The sequence below is a fragment of the Pleuronectes platessa genome, chromosome 24 (assembly GCF_947347685.1).
Source record: "Pleuronectes platessa chromosome 24, fPlePla1.1, whole genome shotgun sequence".
Lineage (NCBI taxonomy): Eukaryota > Metazoa > Chordata > Actinopteri > Pleuronectiformes > Pleuronectidae > Pleuronectes > Pleuronectes platessa.
Genome location: NC_070649.1, coordinates 4,123,639 through 4,143,359, shown reverse-complemented (window position 1 = coordinate 4,143,359; position 19,721 = coordinate 4,123,639). Strand labels below are relative to the sequence as shown.

The 19,721-nt window shown below is 42.4% G+C and overlaps 3 protein-coding genes and 2 non-coding genes across 6 annotated transcripts; 2 read left to right on the top strand and 3 right to left on the bottom strand.

Moving 5' to 3' along the window:
• Positions 1-439: 439 nt before the first annotated feature.
• Positions 440-7,984, top strand: slc19a1 (solute carrier family 19 member 1). 2 transcript variants are annotated; one of them, XM_053417383.1, is made up of 6 exons: positions 440-516; positions 1,652-2,297; positions 3,208-3,994; positions 4,560-4,752; positions 4,995-5,136; positions 5,772-7,984. In XM_053417383.1, the coding sequence occupies exons 2-6, from the start codon at positions 2,019-2,021 to the stop codon at positions 5,970-5,972; spliced, it is 1,602 nt and encodes a 533-aa protein (XP_053273358.1). In that variant the 5' UTR covers positions 440-516; positions 1,652-2,018; the 3' UTR covers positions 5,973-7,984. The 2 variants fall into 2 exon arrangements, with proteins under 2 accessions (XP_053273358.1, XP_053273359.1); XM_053417384.1 differs by lacking the exon at positions 440-516 and adding an exon at positions 547-703.
• A 955-nt stretch (positions 7,985-8,939) lies between these two features.
• Positions 8,940-13,408, bottom strand: LOC128431149 (uncharacterized). The gene is made up of 11 exons (XM_053417378.1): positions 13,139-13,408; positions 11,864-12,025; positions 11,666-11,791; positions 11,434-11,597; positions 10,898-11,000; positions 10,711-10,806; positions 10,602-10,622; positions 10,287-10,307; positions 10,181-10,207; positions 10,031-10,087; positions 8,940-9,935 (listed from the first exon to the last, which is right to left on the bottom strand). The coding sequence occupies exons 1-11, from the start codon at positions 13,194-13,196 to the stop codon at positions 9,916-9,918; spliced, it is 855 nt and encodes a 284-aa protein (XP_053273353.1). The 5' UTR covers positions 13,197-13,408; the 3' UTR covers positions 8,940-9,915.
• Positions 13,409-13,870: 462 nt separating this feature from the next.
• On the bottom strand, positions 13,871-17,250 carry LOC128431148 (cytochrome P450 4F3). Its single transcript, XM_053417377.1, has 13 exons — positions 16,981-17,250; positions 16,555-16,699; positions 16,411-16,464; positions 16,199-16,326; positions 15,995-16,116; positions 15,764-15,910; positions 15,525-15,648; positions 15,288-15,354; positions 15,014-15,143; positions 14,776-14,909; positions 14,619-14,683; positions 14,456-14,538; positions 13,871-14,369 (listed from the first exon to the last, which is right to left on the bottom strand). Exons 1-13 carry the CDS (start codon positions 17,182-17,184, stop codon positions 14,156-14,158), a joined length of 1,617 nt encoding a protein of 538 aa, XP_053273352.1. The 5' UTR covers positions 17,185-17,250; the 3' UTR covers positions 13,871-14,155.
• A 243-nt stretch (positions 17,251-17,493) lies between these two features.
• On the bottom strand, positions 17,494-17,564 carry trnag-gcc (transfer RNA glycine (anticodon GCC)). Its single transcript has one exon. It is a non-coding gene; the product is annotated as a tRNA-Gly (tRNA).
• Positions 17,565-19,469: 1,905 nt separating this feature from the next.
• Positions 19,470-19,542, top strand: trnam-cau (transfer RNA methionine (anticodon CAU)). The gene has a single exon. It is a non-coding gene; the product is annotated as a tRNA-Met (tRNA).
• The last annotated feature ends 179 nt before the right edge of the window (positions 19,543-19,721 follow it).

The following is a 19,721-nucleotide window of genomic DNA, read 5'->3' as shown; positions in this document are numbered from 1 at the left end:
TTACTTATTTGAGTTATTTACAATTTTTTTTAAATATATTTTCATTCTGATTAATTTAATAATGTTTATCATGTAGTATAGAGTTATTGACATTACATTATATCAAATAAAAATCTCAAAAAACATTTAAACACGTCTGTATATATATATTTTTTTATTCTTATTAACTTATTATTGTTATGATTATTATGTAGTAGTAGTGGCCTACTCGTGGCAGGAACACCCTATTACACTGCTTGTCCAGCAGGTGGCGGGCATGTAACACAAACCTCTTGCAACATAAACATGATAAATTAAATATGAATAATATTCTTTAAATTGCTTCGGCTCTAATAAACAAATCTCATATTTAATAATAAAACTAAGTTAAAATCAGTTAATATCGTTCCATATGAAGCTTGATTCAAATGACACCGCGGGACTTCATTTCCCAGAGTCCCGCGCGGTGTGAATGCCTTCACGCGCTCCTCTGAGATGTGTCTCAGACTCGGGGTGACGCTCTCTGCAGCACATGAGGTACGTGACGTTCACTTTAGCGTTATCACGCTCTTTTTTTACGTTTTTAAACTACTACGCGTGACCAGCGCTTTGTAAACTTGGACCCATCTTTGCGTTAGATTTGAATAGCCTCAGTCACTTTCTGTGGATGCTACATGAGGAGTGTTTGCTAACAGAAGCTATGGTGCTCGAGCCGTGTCTCTATGTACGTAACTTCGCACCCACACCTCAAATCCTGCGTTAAATGTGCGTGTAGCACATTAGCGGCTAACGCGTTTAGCCTTTAGCTTGTCATGCTAGCACGTGTAGCACTGGTGTGCTAACATGTATCATAACTCCCAGCAGGAGGACTGATACGTAACCGAGGTCATGATGACCAGTCAGGAGGGAAACTGGGTCTGTCTTTAAACCACTAAGACAAACTATGAAGATATTATTATTATTATTGTCATATTTAATCTGATTCTTCTCTGCTTTTTCTCTTTTGGATTTAACTTTTTGTCTATGTTTGTGTGTATTTGTATGTATGTGTATGCATGTGTGTTCATATGTGTGTGAATGTGTCATGTATGCAGATGTCTGTACTTGTGTGTATATATATGTGTGTATAAGTGTTTGTCTGTGTGTGAGTATGTATCAAGTATGCAAATGTCTGTACTTGTGTGTATATGTGTGTTGTATATATAAGTGTCTGTCTGTGTGTGAATAAGTGTCATGTCTGCAGATATATATATATATATATATAAATGGGGGTTTATGTATATTAAGTTCTTCAATGTGTTACATTTCGACATTATGGTCAAAACATAATAAACAAATTATTTAAAACATACTGATGAAGTTAAAGTTATTTAATCTGAGTTAACACATATGATTGAAGAAGCATGACCCTGGTTTATCCACAGTCACATGTGTCGCCATAAAGTAATTACTTCATTATCTGTTGCTCTTTATTATATCTGTTATGGTAATAAAGCATTAGAAGTAAATTTAAGGTTAATTAAGTTAACTGATTATTTGATTCACATTTATTTAATCTAATAATCACAGTTCACTTGTTGAAGGTAAAGCAGCTTTGTCACATTGTGTTTCTACAGTAGAAAAACTCAACTGTGTGAGAACAGGTCGACTAACAACACTGTTATCTTTGCAGGTTAACAATGACACCACACTCTGCGACTGGGTAGCCAGCGACCAGACAATGTCCCCGTGCGGAGTGAGGCAAAGGTCAACACTCTCTCTTACATGCGATCAGCAGCATGTATCACTTTAACTAGCTCGTCCCCAACCTGCTGCACAGTGTCAGTCGTCCCGGGCATGCACAGACCCAGAGGAGTTGAAGGGGAAACCTGCAGCGTGATTTGAAGTCTCCAACCAAGACAGATACGTTTGCTAAGTCTTTTGTGGAAGAGGAGGAGTTCTGGCAAACAAATCAAGTCCTCACATGCTGATTTGACACAACAACAACAACAAGCCACGCTCTGCATCACAGTGTGGCCCACCACCAGCCGGCGGATATAATGGCTGCAGAGGATGCAGCAGAAAGTGGGGACAGACCGGACGCAGAGATGGACCTGAAAGAGCTGGAGTCTGAGGCGGCTGATGGACACCCAGACGGAGACGTGGAGAAAGTCGTCTCTGCTTCCGAGGCGCCCACAGAGGACACCCCGGACCCCGGAGCGTGGAAGTGGGCAGTGATATTTCTGTGCTTCTATGGTTTTATGTCATCGATTCGGCCAGGGGAGTCTTTCATCACCCCATACCTGCTCAGCCCCGAGAAGAACTTCACCATGAAACAGGTCAGTTGAGTCTGCAGGCTAAAATGTGTTAGTGCTGGTTCTGTGCTTTCAGCGAGGAATGTGAGAGTGCAGCAGGATAATGTCCGGAAAATTACAAGTGGGAGGGTTGATGACGTTTCTAACATGCTAAACAGGAAGACAGCAAATACCTCAAGATGAAGAAGAGGAGCTGTACATGTGGGAGACAAAGATGTCAGATTGGAATTGTATAAGAGATGCCGTTAGAGTTTACAAGTCATGTCCTGCCTGGTCTGAATGATCCAAACATTTTTCCTTTGGAGTTACAACTTCAGTAAATGAAAAGAAGTGCTGCAGCATTTTGAAAATCTCTACACTGTGAAGTAAACATTGATAGAGACTCGCGGTAGAGTACAGGCTACACACTGAACTTTGAGACTTTCTCAGCTTTTCCTCTGAGCAGCCGTTACGCAGTCAAATTAATGAGTGCCCTGTGGAGCGTTAGCTGATCCATCTTACCGAGGTCCAAGGTCACATTCCTCCAAAGTTGAAACAAGTTTGTGAAGACTTAGCATCGAGGAATGGAGGATTCAGGTCTTTTGTGTTACTTTGTTCTGATTTGACCGTGACCTGATACCAACAGTTGTCAACCTGCCAAATTCACATTCAGAGAAAGAGAACATGTTAAATATTTCCAGCATTTTTTGTCCTGGACTGAAGCTTCGACTCAATGTCTGTTTTAATTTGAGTTGGTGATATTGATATTAACACAGACACCTACTATACTCCTGCTTTTACCAAACTCTCTGGAATGAGCTGCTCTTGATTTAAAGTTTCCTCTCAACTATTATCTACTACAACTGCAGATATAAAAATGTCACACTTAGAAAAGCACCACACCTTCATCCACCTCCTTGATTCAAGCTTCTTTTCTTATGTCTGTCCCCCCCAGGTGACCAATGAGATCACCCCGGTGCTGACGTACTCCTACATGGCGGTGCTGGTGCCGGCCTTCCTCCTCACGGACCTCCTGCGCTACAAGCCGGTCCTCGTCGTCCAGGGCATCAGTCAGGTGGTCATTTGGCTCATTCTGCTCCTCGGCTCCAGCCTCCTCGAGATGCAGCTCATGGAGTTCTTCTACGGCATCACGATGGGGTGCCGCGTGGCCTACTCCTCCTACATCTTCTCCCTGGTCAGCCCCCTCCTCTACCAGCGAGTGGCCGGATACTCGCGCTCCGCCATCCTCTTAGGGGTGTTCACCAGCTCCGTGCTCGGACAGCTCTGCTTGTCTCTGGGCAACATCAGCTTCTACACCCTCAACGCCATATCCCTGGGATTCGTGAGCTTCGGCCTGCTCCTGTCAATGTGCCTGCCGTGGCCCAAACGCTCCCTGTTCTTCAACCAACAGCGCATTAAGGAGCAAAAGGAACTGCCTGCGTCGGCTGTCACCAGATCCGAACTGGACCAAATGAAGCCTAAAGAGAGCGAGTCCTCCTCCGCCACGCCTCCCTGCTCCGCATCGCGCTGGAAGGGTTTGGTCCTGGTGCAGATGCTGTTGGAGGTGAGAAACGTGGTCAGGAAGCCGAACCTGAGGCTGTGGTCCCTGTGGTGGGTGTTCAACTCCACAGGGTACTACCTGGTGTTGTTCTACGTCCACATCCTGTGGAACAAGGTCTACCCCGCCACTGAGAACCACAGAGTTTACAACGGGGGAGTGGATGCAGCTTCTACATTACTGAGTGAGACATTTTTGGAGCTACAGAATTTAGAATCTTACTAGAATGTTTCATGTCGTGCACATTGTCAGTCGGTGTCAGTTCCACATTCCTCCATCCTTTTTTTAACCTGGGTGCATCTCCAGCTGACTTAATTTATATTTAGATAAACAGCTGCCAAATAAAGAGTTTATTGTGTTTAATGTTGTGCACCCAAATGTCTAAAAGTGTAAGAAAAGTGTCATATTCACACTCAAATAATGTGAAGAATGTAAACTGCATTTTGGAGGTTGTATAACTCTTACTCTGAAGTGATTACATCAGGCTTAACCATCAAAGTTTGCTCAGTAACCAGCACAAAGGTGACTCCCAACATTACAAAACCAAATCTGACAGCAGGTTCATGATGAGTAGAGAGAAGCGTTGATGTAAGTTACACATTGACAAGTAAACTCGTCAACTCTTAAATAAATACACTGCTAAAAGTGTAAATATATAGTTAAGACTTTGACGGAATGAAATATTTAAACTGGAGAAGTGAGGATTTGCACTGAAGTTGTCGATCTGACTGACGTGTGTTGTTCTGCAGGTGCAATGACATCCTTCGCGGCCGGATACGTGAAGATCCGATGGAACGTGTGGTCGGAGCTGGTCATCGCTGTCATCACAGCCGTGCAGGCGGGTCTGTTGCTGCTCATGGGAACCACAGACAGCATCTGGGTGTGCTACGCTTCCTACGTCCTCTTCAGGGGCTTCTATCAGTTCCTGGTGCCTATTGCCACGTGAGTAAAGTATTTTTAGACTACATGTATGCAGTGTGTAGGTTATGAGCCCAAAATACACGTCAAATAAATACTTCTCCAACATGCTTTGTGTCATTTAAGGTAGTTGTTATCACACTGGTGTTTGTTCAAGTGCTCATTTCTCCTTCCTCCGTTATGACCTGACTGTAACGTATAGTACACACTGACTTATATACACCTACTGATTTCTGTTTCAGTCTAACCCTCTGTTCTCTCCGCAGATACCAGATAGCCTCGTCTCTCACCAAGGAGCTGTGTGCACTAGTGTTTGGCATCAACACTTTCCTGGGGACTGTACTTAAGAGTATCATCATCCTCATATTTGCCGACAAGAGGGGCCTGGCACTGGAAGTGCACCAACAGGTAAAACACTCTTTTAATAATAATGTTTTAAACAAACAAAGTTTATTTACAAATCTAAATAAGAGCATCATCATCCTCATATTTGCTGACAAGCGAGGCCTGGCACTGGAAGTGCACCAACAGGTAAAACTGTCTTTTAATAATAATGTTTTAAACAAACAAAGTTTATTTACAAATCTAAATAAGAGCATCACGGAACGAGCTGTGGCAAAAAACTTTGTTTCCACACTCAAAGATGGTCCTTCAACGAGCTTTTTAACAAAAAGTATTAATACTATGAAAATAGTATTATACTATATTTTATACTATATAAAATATGCATTGTTGTACTTGTAGAAGTCCTCTACATAGAAGTAACAGGGGGAAGCCTCAATAAAAACACTAAAAACTATATACCATCTATTTTGTCAACATAGTTACATTTTACCTCAATTTTTTGTTTATTGTCACAAAACAAATCATATAATTACGGGGGGGTTCTCACAATACGTTCACTGCTGTTGACAGTGAACGTATTCAGCCTTTCTCCCAACAACGTCCTGCTTGGACCTGATCGTGGTCACGTCGCCTCTCACTCAGTATTTGATAGAATCATCAGCATGTCTGTTTAATCAGATTCACTTTTCCTTCCACAGTTCCTGGTGTTCTTTATTTACTTTGTCGTTATCACCGTCGTCTACTTTGTCTGCGCCGCTGTGGTCATCATCCGGCACTACAGAAACCAGCCCAAGGAAGGGGGCGTGGCCAACGGTCAGGCCCCACCCACAGAGCTCAGTCCCATGGGAGTGAATTCAGAGGCGGAACCTTTTTCTAACGGCAATAGTGCCCGAGCGTAACGTCGAGAAAGACGAAGCTCGGCTGCTTTCAGAGGTGCACCGACATTTTTTCCGTGAATTTTTCCAGAGGTGCTGCTCGAGACATCTTCAGAAACTTTTCCCGCCTCGAGTAAAAGTCTGGAAAATGTCAGAGTGAGCCAAATGAGAGAGTGGAGCAGGGAGATGTCCAGAAATTTCATGGCGAGCGAGGGGAAGTGTTGATGTCATTTCTCACACGCGTCGGGTACAAAACTGGAAGAATTCAAATGCCTCAGGATGAAAAAGAAGATTTCAACTTGGGAATACAACGAGATTCCAGAGCTTTTGGTGGTTAGAGCCGACGTGTTGTAAATATAAACATGTGATCACCACAGGGGAGTTTAAACATCATGTCCTGTCTCGTACGTGCTCCACCCCGGCTCCACCCAGGCTCCACCCCCTCTCCTCAATGTCTACTGTTGTCGCTGCATCCTTTACGTGTCAAACGCAAATTCTAGATAATGTCCGCACACAATTTGTCGCACATTTTGCTGAGTCCGTGTCTGAAATCGTCTCGTGTGAAGTCGATGGAGAGGTGCATTCGCTGCTGAGCCTTAATCATAGAAGTGCCTCATGTTCCCGTCTTGGGAGAGTTGTGTATTTGTTCCTGTTTGGATGCTGGTTTGTTGTGAGAAGGAAAATCTTCCGACACTATCTATGCTTCAGTGAAGAGACAAACCACAAGGGGCCAAACTTCAGCTCCTGTTGTATTTTGTATAGGAAACGAATCTGAAGCTGTAACATTATGAGCTGCCCTCTTTCAATTCTTTACTGTGTGAAATCACTGAAATGATTTTTGGATCATTAGCCTTGTTTTTATCATCGACACTCCTGATGCACTTAGTGTTAGATCATCACTGTGTTAGTGCCATTTGAAAAGAATCGACCACATCAGTGTAATTACTGTACACATCTGAATAGTTTCCACATCACACTGTTATAAAATCAGATTATGAACGGTACTTTCTTATGACTGAGTATTAGGGCCACTTCTAGAAAAACTAAAATCATATATGTAGGGAATAAAATAAACATTACGAGAATGAGGTCGTAATAATATGAGAATCCTTGTGGGTTCTCAGTACAGGATCTTTTTTTAAATACTTATATTGTTGAAATATAAATACTTTTTCTAAAGTTATTACAACTTTCTTCTCTTTTAAATTATGACTTTATTCTCTTAATCTCTTCTCATTAAATCAGACCTTATTCTTCCGACTTTCTTCTCATCAAACAATATTCTTTATTTTCTCAATATTATGACTTATTTCTCTGAACTATGATTTAGTTGAAATGTATAGCTTTTTCTTCTCAGTAAATTAAGACTTTACTCTTGTAATATTAAATTGTTCAAATTAAATTGCAAATATAACTTTATTCTTATTACCCAATTTTAGCTTTTCTTAAAGTGACCCTAATACTTCGTCTGCAGATTTTATGGTGATTGGATTTTTAATTGATTCTTATTTCTGTTTGAACACTAATAATGTTGATCTTTGACGACCATTTTTAATGTAGAAACAATACGTTGAGTAGGAACAAATCTCATATGAAACTTTATCACCACATTGGTTAACTTCAGTATCTCAGTCAATATTCCTGCTGCTAATTCTCTGCCTGGTTCTCGTGAGGAGACGAAGCTCAGAGACGAGCGTCACCTCCTCACACCAGAGTTAGAACTCTGCTATTTTTACTATCAGAGTCTGAAGAAGGTGCTGGTGTCCGGCCCGAGGGAAACGTGGGAATGTAACACACGTTCAGCAAGAAAGACAACTCACGACAACACTTCTCACACTAGCTTCTGTTTCTCAAGTTAACTGAGCTTTGACCGGGATTACATTCACAATGTATAGATGTTTTTTATTTTAATTGAAACAGTTGCTGAGAATTGATGAAACTGTGAATCTGTCTGAATGCTGTACAAGGAAAACTGATATTTGATATGACTGATATTTTGTATTCACAAATAAATGACATTTGGTGGATAAAACAAAGCCCCTGGATTATTATTTTGATGTTGACCATATTTATTCAATGTTTTATTGCAGAGCGAGTTATTATTGTAAATATTTAAGGTCCCAAAAGATCTTTAAAACTCAGATGCTTTTGATTTGAAATGTTTTGGAGCCCTGCACTGGAGAAACAAAATATTATTGAGCAATAATCCAATAAATGGCTCCTCAGTGGTCATGTGACTTCTAGGTGGGGTGATTGATAGCCACTGCTGGGTGATGCATGTCACATGTCCTGAAGTCCTTCTGTTGTCTATTACTGCACCAATGGGAAGAACTCCCTGTTTCTTGAGCCATAAATCATTATTCGTCCTTTTCTTGAGATTGAATTGTGGATTTTCGCAGCTGCAATAACAAGTTTAAGAAGGATGTTAAATATCTAAAACTGTGTTGTACTTATTTGATGTGAATGTTGTTTGGTCAGCTGCGGTCCTCCATCGCAGTGTGAAGACCTACATCTGCCTGATTCTTGTTTGTTTTCCTGCACTTCTCAGCAGGAGGTCGGGTTTTCTCCCTCGACTGTTTCTGCAGCTGAACACAGAGAGGAGATGAAACCTTCTAAGTCTTTTACTAACATGTGCAGCAGCCGGTTTCTGTTCCTCCTCTTCTTCCTTTGTCCTTTGACTGAATAGCGACTCAGCAGATTGTTTCATTTAAACTGAATTTCTCCTCGTCTTTAATATAGCTGAGAACAGTTGTTTGAGCAGAGGTTAGACAGTGAATAATCATATTACACTGGAAGAAAATCCAGTTATTTTTACTGTTTATCCTAAAATGCTTCTGCAGTGCATTCAAGCAAATGTTCCATATCTGTGAAGTGAGTGAAATGTGTTGATTTGCTGCCCTCAAGTGGTCAAATCCTGGTATAACCTCCACACTCACTTAATTCTTTAACTTACTTTTGGGAAAGAGAGCAGACATGGAAATTCAAAACACGTGATTTGATATTCCGTTTATTCAATATCACCTTTATAAGAACACTTGTACATATCTTTATCTTCATATTCTCACACTGCAGCAAATCGTCAGCAGACAGGCTTTAAATATCTCAGTGCCTCTGGTTTCGAAATGTCTCGAACCTTTTAAAACTCCCAAATGTAAAAAGAACAAGTGCTTTTTTGTTGGTTAAAATAAAAACTTAATATCCTCAGCTTTCAAAACGACAAGGAAAAAAGTACAAAAAGGACTCGGAGCAAAAACTGCCACCTGCTACAATTTATTCAGGAAAAAAGAGGAAGAGGTTTTTTCATCCTTCTGCTTTTCAAGAAAAGTCAACATGTGGAAAATGGGGAGTTTATGTCTGCGTTTCTTTTCAAGTTTATTCTCGATATTTCAATTTGCTCTTTTTTGCTTTAGTTTGATTATGTGTTGAAAAGCTGCAAAACCAAACATTTAACCATCTATCTCTCAGAACTCAGAGCTAAATACAGAGGTAACATTTAAAAGACAAATAAATAGAAGAGTTAAAAAAGATCATACATTCAAAAACAAGAACTGATTGACCTTGAGCTAAAAATTCTCCCACATTTAAACGAGTTAGCAAACTGGCTGTAGAGGAGTCGGTGGAAAAGTTCTTCACAAAGCCTGTATTGTTGCTGTCGGCCTGAACCACACAATGGCGTCCCTCTTCCACCTTATTGAAAGTCCTGCTGTGCTCCAACGCCACGAGGCTGCGTTACATCCACACTAGAAACTACACCCGGCCGCCGGGTTAATGAGTCGGGGGGGCAGCGGTTGGTGCCAGGTTTGCTGTCGGTCACAGGAAAGCTGAGTTTCCTGGCTTTGTCCTGAAATCTCTTTTCCGAGCGAGCCTCAGGTGGATTTGAGATCTACTTCAAGTGTGAAACCTTCTCTGTGGCTTTTGAGTGGAATGTGGGATCGTTGTTTCTGCACGTTTTTCTCCATTTGTCCGTTTATGTCATCGCAGTTTCCTCTGAGGGACGATAGAAGGACAGACGACAGAATCACACACCCGATGAAAACTTTACATTTACAGAGACATCAACATGTGATTATTGAATCTGTTACCGTCGTCTCCTCCCCGTTCTCGACGAGTCGTGGTTCCATTAGTCTCCGCATCTCTTGCTGTATTGGTGATATATATTGATATCAGTTTTTTTTATTATCATAATGAAAACATTTGACAAACATATAATAAGGGCTGTGGCTCAAACTTACATCCCCTCTCGTCCTTGCTCCAAAAATCTGTAAAGTGCGACAAACAGAATGAATTTTTTGAATTTAAAGGCATCAATAGGAACAGCGAGTGGTTTGAGTTACTGACCTGCCTCCCAAGGCATGGATTCTGCGGGGGGGGGGACAGACAAAGAGGATGTGATGTCACGGAGGCCAGAATATATCAAAAGGAAGTGATGTCATGAGCTTGAATGTGGTTTATTCAAGTCTAATGCGTTAGTTTGGTCTTTATCACATTGTCAGCTTGATTGAATTTAAGGTGTCTCATCGACTATGTAAAGAAGTTAAACTGAAATCCAACAAGAACTGTCAAAGCTATTTTAAAAAACTAGAATCCAAACTTTTACTCACAACTCTTTAACATGCTTTTAGTTTGAAAGGTTTAAAAAAATGTCTCTCTTACCTTTCTGGAAGAACCACATCCCTACGAGGAAATAAACACAGCGGCCATTACTAAACAAAGCAGGATTCTGTTGCTTCACACAAGGGGTTAACTGTAGAGAGCTTCCTACCTGCTCTCCACCTGTGTATGACGGCCAGCAACACCACAGCTCCCAGTAGAGAGAGGAACACCATGAGTCCAGTGTTGATATTCACTTTCCTTTCAGCTGCGGGAAGACAACAACAACAGACACACCCATGTTGCTCATGCAGCCGTCACACACTCTAACTCCTAAACGTCTGTAGAATATAACTCACGCGTCGTGTCGGTGATGAACGGGTTGGCGATGCGTTCGCTGCTCTCCAGACTAACTGGATTTTCCAGCTGGCAGCTGAACTCCTTAACACTCAGACTCTCCTCCTGAGAGATGAGTCATACACAACAAGTGTCATATTACAACAAATGAATCAGAAAATAAAACTAGGACTAGAATCAATGCTTATTTTCATCTTGATCATTCATATTTAGTCAAATCAAACATTTTCCAGAGCATTTTCCTTTCACAACCTCCAAGTCAAGTGTCTGGAACTGTCACAACAAGCGAGTGGGTGAGCGTTAGTGTGAAACTGGAAGAAAACAAATATCTCAACGCCATTGTTGACGTGCTGGAAACTAAATGTGATTATGTTATGTCCTGCATCTTCTACCCAGGCTCCTCCCCTCGCCTGTTCTGGACAATCTCCTGCAGCGTTCTCCGTATGTGAAACACAAACTCAAGAAAATAGCCGGACCCAATTCTCCGAGCGTTGAAACGTCTCTCGTGACACAAACACTCAGACAACACGAACGCCACCTTTTCAACGTGGTGATCTTTAGAAGAATTCCTCAGTGAGACGTCATCTGACTTCCAGTTGTAGATGACGAGCTCCACGTCTGTGAGGTTTCCATCGCAGGTCAAAGTGCAGCTGCTCTTCTCTTCGTTGCAGGATGCAGTTACTTTGGGAACGGGGACTGGAGCTGAACAAAAAAGATGAATATTAAAAAATGTCCTCGTGGTTGATGAACGTCTCTGAACTGTGACTCACCGAGGACGGTGAGCAGAGTGGGAGTGGTCTCGATGCTGTTGATTTCTGGTGTGTACAGTTTGCTGTCATTTCGATTCAGTCCCCTGATTGTCAACGCTCCAGTTGAAGTGTTCAGGCTCGTGCGCCCTTTAAAACCCACAGTGTTAGTGCAGTAGAAATCCTACAATGCAACTGTTGTACCTCCAAGCGTCAGCTTACCTTTAAAATGACGATAGTAGGTAACCTCTGGGTCGGCTGTTTCCCACTGGACGCCGATGTTCGGGCCAACTTTCCAGATGATGTTGCTGATGGGACCAGTCACGGAGCCGGAGCTGGGACTGAGGACGACGTCATCGCCCACCTTCTTCAGAAGCTTCATCTCTGCAGCGACCAGAAGAAGAAACACCGAGTGGCGATTGTCAATTTAAAGCAACACTATGTGAAACTGCTGAGCAGCAGCGCCCTCTGCAGTCGGGTCAAGAGATAAAACTGAAACACAACTTAACGGTGTAAATTACCCATGATCCCCGGCTTCTTGAACCAAAAGAGCTGCTGCCACAAATACAACTATTCATAATCATATTTTAAGTTAATTAAACATTAAGCTGCTGCTATTTTGCAAGCAACTGGTTATTATTTATTTATATTATTAAAAAGCTAATTATTGATTGATTGATTGAAATGTAATTTCAACATTTTTAGGTTTTGGACTTTTGGCTGTAGACAAAAAGTGATCTGAAGGCTTCCCCTTGGCACTGAAATGTCAATTTTCACTATTTTCTTTTTCGATTACCTCAACAAAAGAGAACAGGACCTGACAGAGTTGTTCCGATGTTATATCTCAGGGAAAAAGGTCATATTAGTTTTATTACAGGGAGTGGAGGTTTTATATGTGTAGCTACAAATACATCTATTGTTTCTTTCCACAGAAATATTTAGTAAAATGCTCTTTTTAAAGGTTTTCACTAATGTAAACATAAATAAACAGGAAACATAATGGCGTCATTAAGTTACACTGCAATAAGAGCCCTATTTTCAGCCAATACTTGTTTAGGTATCTGTAAATAAATCACGCCGAATTATCTTTTAACAGTTCTTCTTTACTGTGTACAATTTAATTTAGTAAGAACAATCAATAAATAACTTTAATCCTGAAGAGAAAGTTAAAATCGGTTTATTCCAAGGCAAGCTCTGAGAGAGATTCCATTTCCATGACTCATTTGCACAGTCGACATCAGGATCTGGGTTAGAATGTGTTTTTCTTATTATCACTTTAAGAACGAGATCAAATCCCTCATACACTTTGCAGCTGACTGAGAACATGAGCTACTCCCTAAACACCAGTGGGTACACACGGTTTCATACTGGGCGCGGTCAGTGGAAGTGGAAAATCCCAGTGGATCGACGCAACCTGCACAAAAACACCCAAACAATCCAATATAATCCAGAAAAAGCGTCATTTTCTAACAGATGGAAGTAAAGGACAGGACTCACCAGCCTGTGAGGACACGAGAGCCAACAGGGCTGCAAGCACGAACACACTCTGCCACATCTTCCCTTCTCCGTCGCTTCACACAGCCAGAAACCAGTTCAGATCCACACCTCTACTGGTCCGCGGCCAGAGGAGCATGTCAACGATGATAAAAAGACATTAAAGCTCAAATCGTCTGGTGAAAGAATCAGTTCATTGCTGCTGAGAGGTGGAAGAAATGCACGAGACTCAAAGTGAAAGTCGAGAATCTCAGATCAGACTCCGCCTCCTCTGTCCTCACCACAGACACTATTTATAATCCTGCCAAACCTGTTGGTCACCTGTATTACCACAGTGTGAATATGAATACACATATGAGTGTATAATAAATACTATTGTTATCTATTGTACAGTAATAACAATCTGCACATATTTCAGTTAGACTATAAACTCATGCTACTCTGTTGTATTAGGTTATGTTTCATAAATTGTGTATCATTTTATAAATTCATAATCCAAAGTGGAAAATCCAGATTTTGCTGCATTAGCTGGGGAAAAAAAGGCCTTAGTAAATCTCTGAAAGTATAAAGAAAGAAAAAGTCTCTGCCCCCTAGTGTCCAGAAAATGATATATTAAATATAAATGGAATTAAAGCTAATTTAAACAATTGTAAAACAGAATATGAACCGTGTGAACATGTCCTCTGTAAAATCCCTTTTGAATAAATCAAACTGAGAAATTAGAAACGAAAGGTGTTGGACGAGAACATCGTCGTTTTATTACTTTTCCTGATTTTACTCTCAGATTTAAACACGGATGAGTTTACAAATGAGGACACTCAGGATTTATTGAATCCAATCAACAGACAAAATGATAAAGGGTTTCAACACATTCCATTACCAATACCAATAAGACATTATGCTAGAAAACAAAGGTTGAAAATGCATTTGGAAACAACACATTAAACACAAACAGTTACAGGAACAGTGATAAACCCTCCAGTGGGTTCCCATGACGTGACGCAGCAGCTGAGCGTGTCATCATTCGGCCTGTGCCCCCTCCTCTGCAGCCAGAGGCTCCAGCTGCAGCCACAGGCCTCCCTCGGCCCGCAGGACGAGCTGGGGCAGGCGGCGGACGCCTCCGGAGCTGGGGCCCAGTTCAGGGTTCACCCCCGGGGTCAGACGGAACCTGAGGAGGGTCAGCGCCACCACGACCCGCAGCTCTGCCAGGGCGAACTTCTGACCGATGCAGTTCCTGTGAACACACACACACAGATGAATTGTCTCGGCTGGGTGAGGTCTTATGTGATCTGGCTTGAGAAGTGCACGAGGGGCCTTCACCTGGGGCCTGAGGAGAACGGGATGAAGGCGTGAGACGCTCGACCTTTAGCGTTGGACGGGTCGAAACGCAGAGGATTAAACTCCTGGCAGAGGGAATCAACCACACGGGTTAAACACGACAGTGATGAATGACGGTGAAAGCAAAGTTCTGTTCATCTCTCACATGTGGGTCGGTCCAGACTGCTGGGTTGTGGTGGGTTCCATAGATACTGACCAAACAGATGGCACCTGGGGAACATTTACACAGACAAACAAGGACGCTGAGGTCACACTCACACATACACAGTCTATAAATGAAGGCTTCTAAACGTCCGTCTCACCCTCTGGAACTGTGCGCCCCCCCGGCAGCTCCATGTCCTGGGTGTACTTCCTGGTTACGGCCTGAACAGGGGAGTGGAGTCGGAGGCTCTCTCTGATGCACATGGTGGTGAAGCTGAGGTTGGACAGATCCTCCCTTTATACAGAGAGACAAGTGGACACATGTTGATACATATTCACAGTTTCAGCTGCACTTGATGAGACAGGGGCTGGACATGTCCTCTACAGAGACTCTCTGACCACTCGAGTCCACGTCCATCTCGTCCTCGCATCACTTCCATCACTTCCTGTCTGCACTGCTCCTGGTAGTGGGCATGGCGCGCTAGGTTGTACAGCGTCCAGCAAATCGCACTGGCTGTTGTGTCGTGACCTTTGGGGAAAAAATGGGATTCGACCTTTAAGTGTCGGGAAACTAATGGAACTCAAAACAAGGTTATTTAGCATTTACATTCATCCTGTAATTTACACTTGTGGCCACAGAGGGCGCTCTTTAGTAAAAGTTACTTTGCCTCACCGGCAAACATGAAGGTGTTGGCCTCCGCCTGAATCTCCTCGTCTGTGAGGCCTTGTCCATCCTCATCCTGCGACAACACACAAACAACAGCTAATTAAGACGGGCGAGATGACGGCTTTCCAAAGCGTTGTGATCGCCCCCTGGTGGCTGGCTGCAGTATCGTCATGATTTACAGCTGAGACTGACTCGTGATTGGTTGAGTGTGTATCGGCCGGACCTTGCTCACGTGTCTTTTACCTTTGACAGCAGTATGAGGTCCACGAAGTCCTTCTTACTCTGCGACGCGCTGGTGAAATCAGTTTCTGTCTCCCTCTGCTGGCGGATGAGGGCACGTCGCTTCTGAACCACGTCACTCGTGAACCTGCAAACATCAAGTTTTCGTCACATTAGGATTTGATAGAATACCATGAGCTACTACTACTGAGCGTTATACTTTACTACATGTTACTGCAGAATACCTCCTGCATGTACTGTACCTGTGCACGACACTTAAGGCCTGTTTGAATTGTTTCCCCTGCTGTGTTTTCCAGTAAATCCAGTCCCAGTGGTGTAAAATCTTTTGGCGGCGCTCGATGATCAGGTCACTGAGCTCCACTATACTAGACACGTACTCGCTGCTCGTCCTGGAGAAGAAATGTTTTTTAAACAAGAAAAAAAAAAAAGGTCCAGTTTGTGAAATGGCGCAGTGGTAAAGCGGGTGTCCTCACTCCTGACAGTTGCTGTTGTAGCTAAAGGCACATCTGAGTAAACTGTCCAGAGTCATTAGAGTGACATGGTCGAACATCTCCACGTTGGTGCTGCCCTCTGCCAACAGGCGGCGCCACTTACCCTGAAACGCAGAGTGGTAGCAGATGTGTGTTTTTTACACAGTTATATGTGTGTTTTGTGTGTGTTTAGTGCGTGTGTCTCACATGCATGGTGTCGGTCGAGGTGTTGAACGTGGTGATGTAGCTCTTCAGGATATCGAAATGAAACGCAGGAGTGAGCAGCCGCCTCCTGCGAAACCACTCCTCCCCGTTACTTATCAACAGACTCTGTCCTGGGAAGGTCAAAGTAAAGGTCAAGAACATTTCTATCAAATAGTTTTTCAATGCCAAACTCAACTGAGCTGTGAAAAACTCACCAAGCCATGGACGCAGGTGACCGTAGATTAACTCATCTTTCATTGTTACATTGCCTTAAAGGACAAAAAGGAGGTTTAGCGAGCATTAGACAAAGCCACATTTCAATCTAATTTGATTTGTAACCTTTGTTTGTGTAAACCTACCGGGCGCCATGAGCAGAGGTTTGACGTAGTCAGGGTGGAAGACTCGGACCAGGTGATAAAAAGGACCCAGGAACCAGCTGCAGGAGTGTTTGTACTTCTGCACCAGGTCGTCCACCTGGAGGAGACCCTCCTCCGTGCTCTGCATCTGAGGCCCAGAAACATCACTTGTTATTTGATCTGTAAAGATGAACTGAATCTTAATTATGTCTTTTGAAATGAGATCATTGTCAGTCTAACTTTCAAAGGGGAGAAAGGTTTGGTGGTGGGTTGAAAGGAAATTTTGCAATATCAATGTTTTGAAACATCCGGTGTCTCACTGAGAAAGCTGCACATTTCCTGAAGTGTAAGACATCATTATAAGAGCTGATAAATGAGTGTATTCATGCATGTTAGTGTGTGTTTGTCCTTGGTGTGTGTGGGTCCTACCTGGCCCAGGTGGCCTATCAGCCAAGAGTCTGCATGCGGCCTGCTGAAGCCTGACAGTCTGCGTGTGAACCAGGCGTGACGAGCCAACAACCACACCGTCCACGCCGCGGCCACAGCAACTAGCCCTGTCCCGGCTGCAAACAGGATCTGACCGAGGCCGGCCCAGCTGAGGACCTTGGAGAGGACGCCCTGGAGGACAGACATCCTGGGACAGAGCGAGAGGTCTGGTGTGGCACCTACAGTGGCTGTGTTCACAATGACAAGTTTGGTGATGTTGAAATTAAGCGTTCCAACTGTCACTGAGGTTATTACAACACTGTTCTTGCTTGAAGGGGAGGGGGGGGGGGTGGTGGATGTCACGTACACACCGTGACACACCGTGACACACAGGGAGGGTCAGGGCAGAGTTCATTATCTATCTCACAGCAGCTAAAGTAAAACTAAAAGAACCAGCTCCATTCACAAGAAGGAAACTTTATCACCCATCCTAATAGAAAAAAAACAAAAGGAAGTTGCATTGGCCGGGAATCGAACCCGGGCCTCCCGCGTGGCAGGCGAGAATTCTACCACTGAACCACCAATGCTTGAAAACGATGCCTTTACAGCGCCGATTACTGGCTGAGTCTGGTAGTGTCTGCCACATGTAAGTCATAATAAAGTGTGCCTCGGAAACAATTATAAAACAGGGTTAGGGTTAGTATAATAATATGCCAGTGATAAATGATACATTTATATATATATATATGTAAATAAATAATATTACTGGCAAGTGTCGCCCTTTTGTTTACGTCACGTGCACTTTACGGTTCGATTCCCGGTCAGTGCAAACCGATTGTTTAGCTAAACGGGCCTAAACAGTTTCCCATTCATTTATGGAGGACCATACATGACTTAAGTAAAAATAAATAAATAAATAAATGTATAAATAAATACAGAAATAAATAAATAAATGAATAAATAAAAATGGAAATAAATAAATAAATACAGAAATAAATATGTTAATACCAAGAGAAATGTCAAAATAAATGTCTTAAATATATTTGCACATTTATTTATTCCCTGATACATTTCCTTTTCATTTGCAGTGTCCTTATGCTAATGAGAAAGGCGGGCCTAGCCGCAGTCTCATGCAGGATTGGTCACAGGAGTGTAATGATCCAGCCCTACTGCCTCTCAATGCTGACTGGTGTCCAGTAGCTGTTTGCAGCGTTGAGCCAGTTCACACTTAATATGAACTAGTTCAAGTTCAGAGGGTTAGTTAAGGTTATTTTTTATTGGGATGATTTAGCTGTCAGTAGTCCTGACTGTGAGCGTCACGTCTGGTGTTGTACTGAGCACAAGGAGCGAGCCGAGAGGAGAAGGAGGAAACAGAAACTCCAGCTCGTTACAAACCACCTGCAGCTTCTGCTCTGATCATGAAGCAGCTGATCTCTGATCAGATGTGACCAGAGAAGCTCTGTGTTTTCACTGTTTCCACTGTTCTACAAAGTCACTAACTGGCTGTTTCACGGTGAAGAGCTCAAGTCTCAGTCACTGCCCGTGTCTCTGAGCGAGTGTGTGGAGCAGCGCAGGGGCTGTGTGTGTGTAGCTCAGTTGACCAATCCTGCTCGAGACTGAGGTTAGGCCCGCCTTTCTCATTAGCATAAGGACACTGAAATCGAAAAATAAAAGTTGGAATAAATGTGGAAATAAATAAATAAATGTGGAAATAAATGCAGAATTAAATAAATCAATGTCTTAAACTTATTTCCACATTTATTTATTTATTTCCACTTTTATTCCAACTTTTATTTTTTTCCACATTCATTTATTTCCACATTTCAGTGTCCTTAACTAACCCTCTGAACTTGAACTAGTTCATTTTAAGTGTGAACTGGCTCAACGTTGCAAACAGCTACTGGACACCAGCATTGAGAGGCAGAAGTAGTAGGGCTGGATCATTACACTCCTGTGACCAATCCTGCATGAGACTGCGGTTAGGCCCGCCTTTCTCATTAGCATAAGGACACTGCAAATGAAAAGGAAATGTATCAGGGAATAAATAAATGTGCAAATATATTTAAGACATTTATTTTGACATTTCTTTTGGTATTAACATATTTATTTATTTATTTCTGTATTTATTTATTTATTTCCATTTTTATTTATTCATTTATTTCTGTATTTATTTATACATTTATTTATTTATTTATTTTTACTTAAGTCATGTATGGTCCTCCATATTCATTCTCTATGGTAGTACTAAACCACAGTGGACGTAATGCCCCTCCAAGCCACTGAACATGTTAGCGCTGTTTCCACTTCCTCTCCTCTCTTCCTCGTCTTTATCCTTCAACTCTAGTGACTGAAGAACAAGAAACTACTGATGAGCGTGTCACAGTGTCTGATACTTTTCTTATATTTCAATATTGAATGACATCAATCTCGCGTGTCTGTATCTTATATCACTGGCATATTCTTATTCCAGCATTTTGTAATACTCATCGGCTGCCTCGTTGGCGCAGTAGGCAGCGCGTCAGTCTCATAATCTGAAGGTCGTGAGTTCGAGCCTCACACGGGGCACGTGTTTTGTTGATTTTATATTTTTTATTTATTGGAATTACGAAGACGGAGCATTGATACGAACACGTGGAGTGATCACTTGCGTTTTACGCTGCATTAACGTACATGATCCATATTTTAAACATGTAAGCGACGTGTTTTAAGTAGGGTTGCAAAATTCCGGGAATATTCAAAGTTGG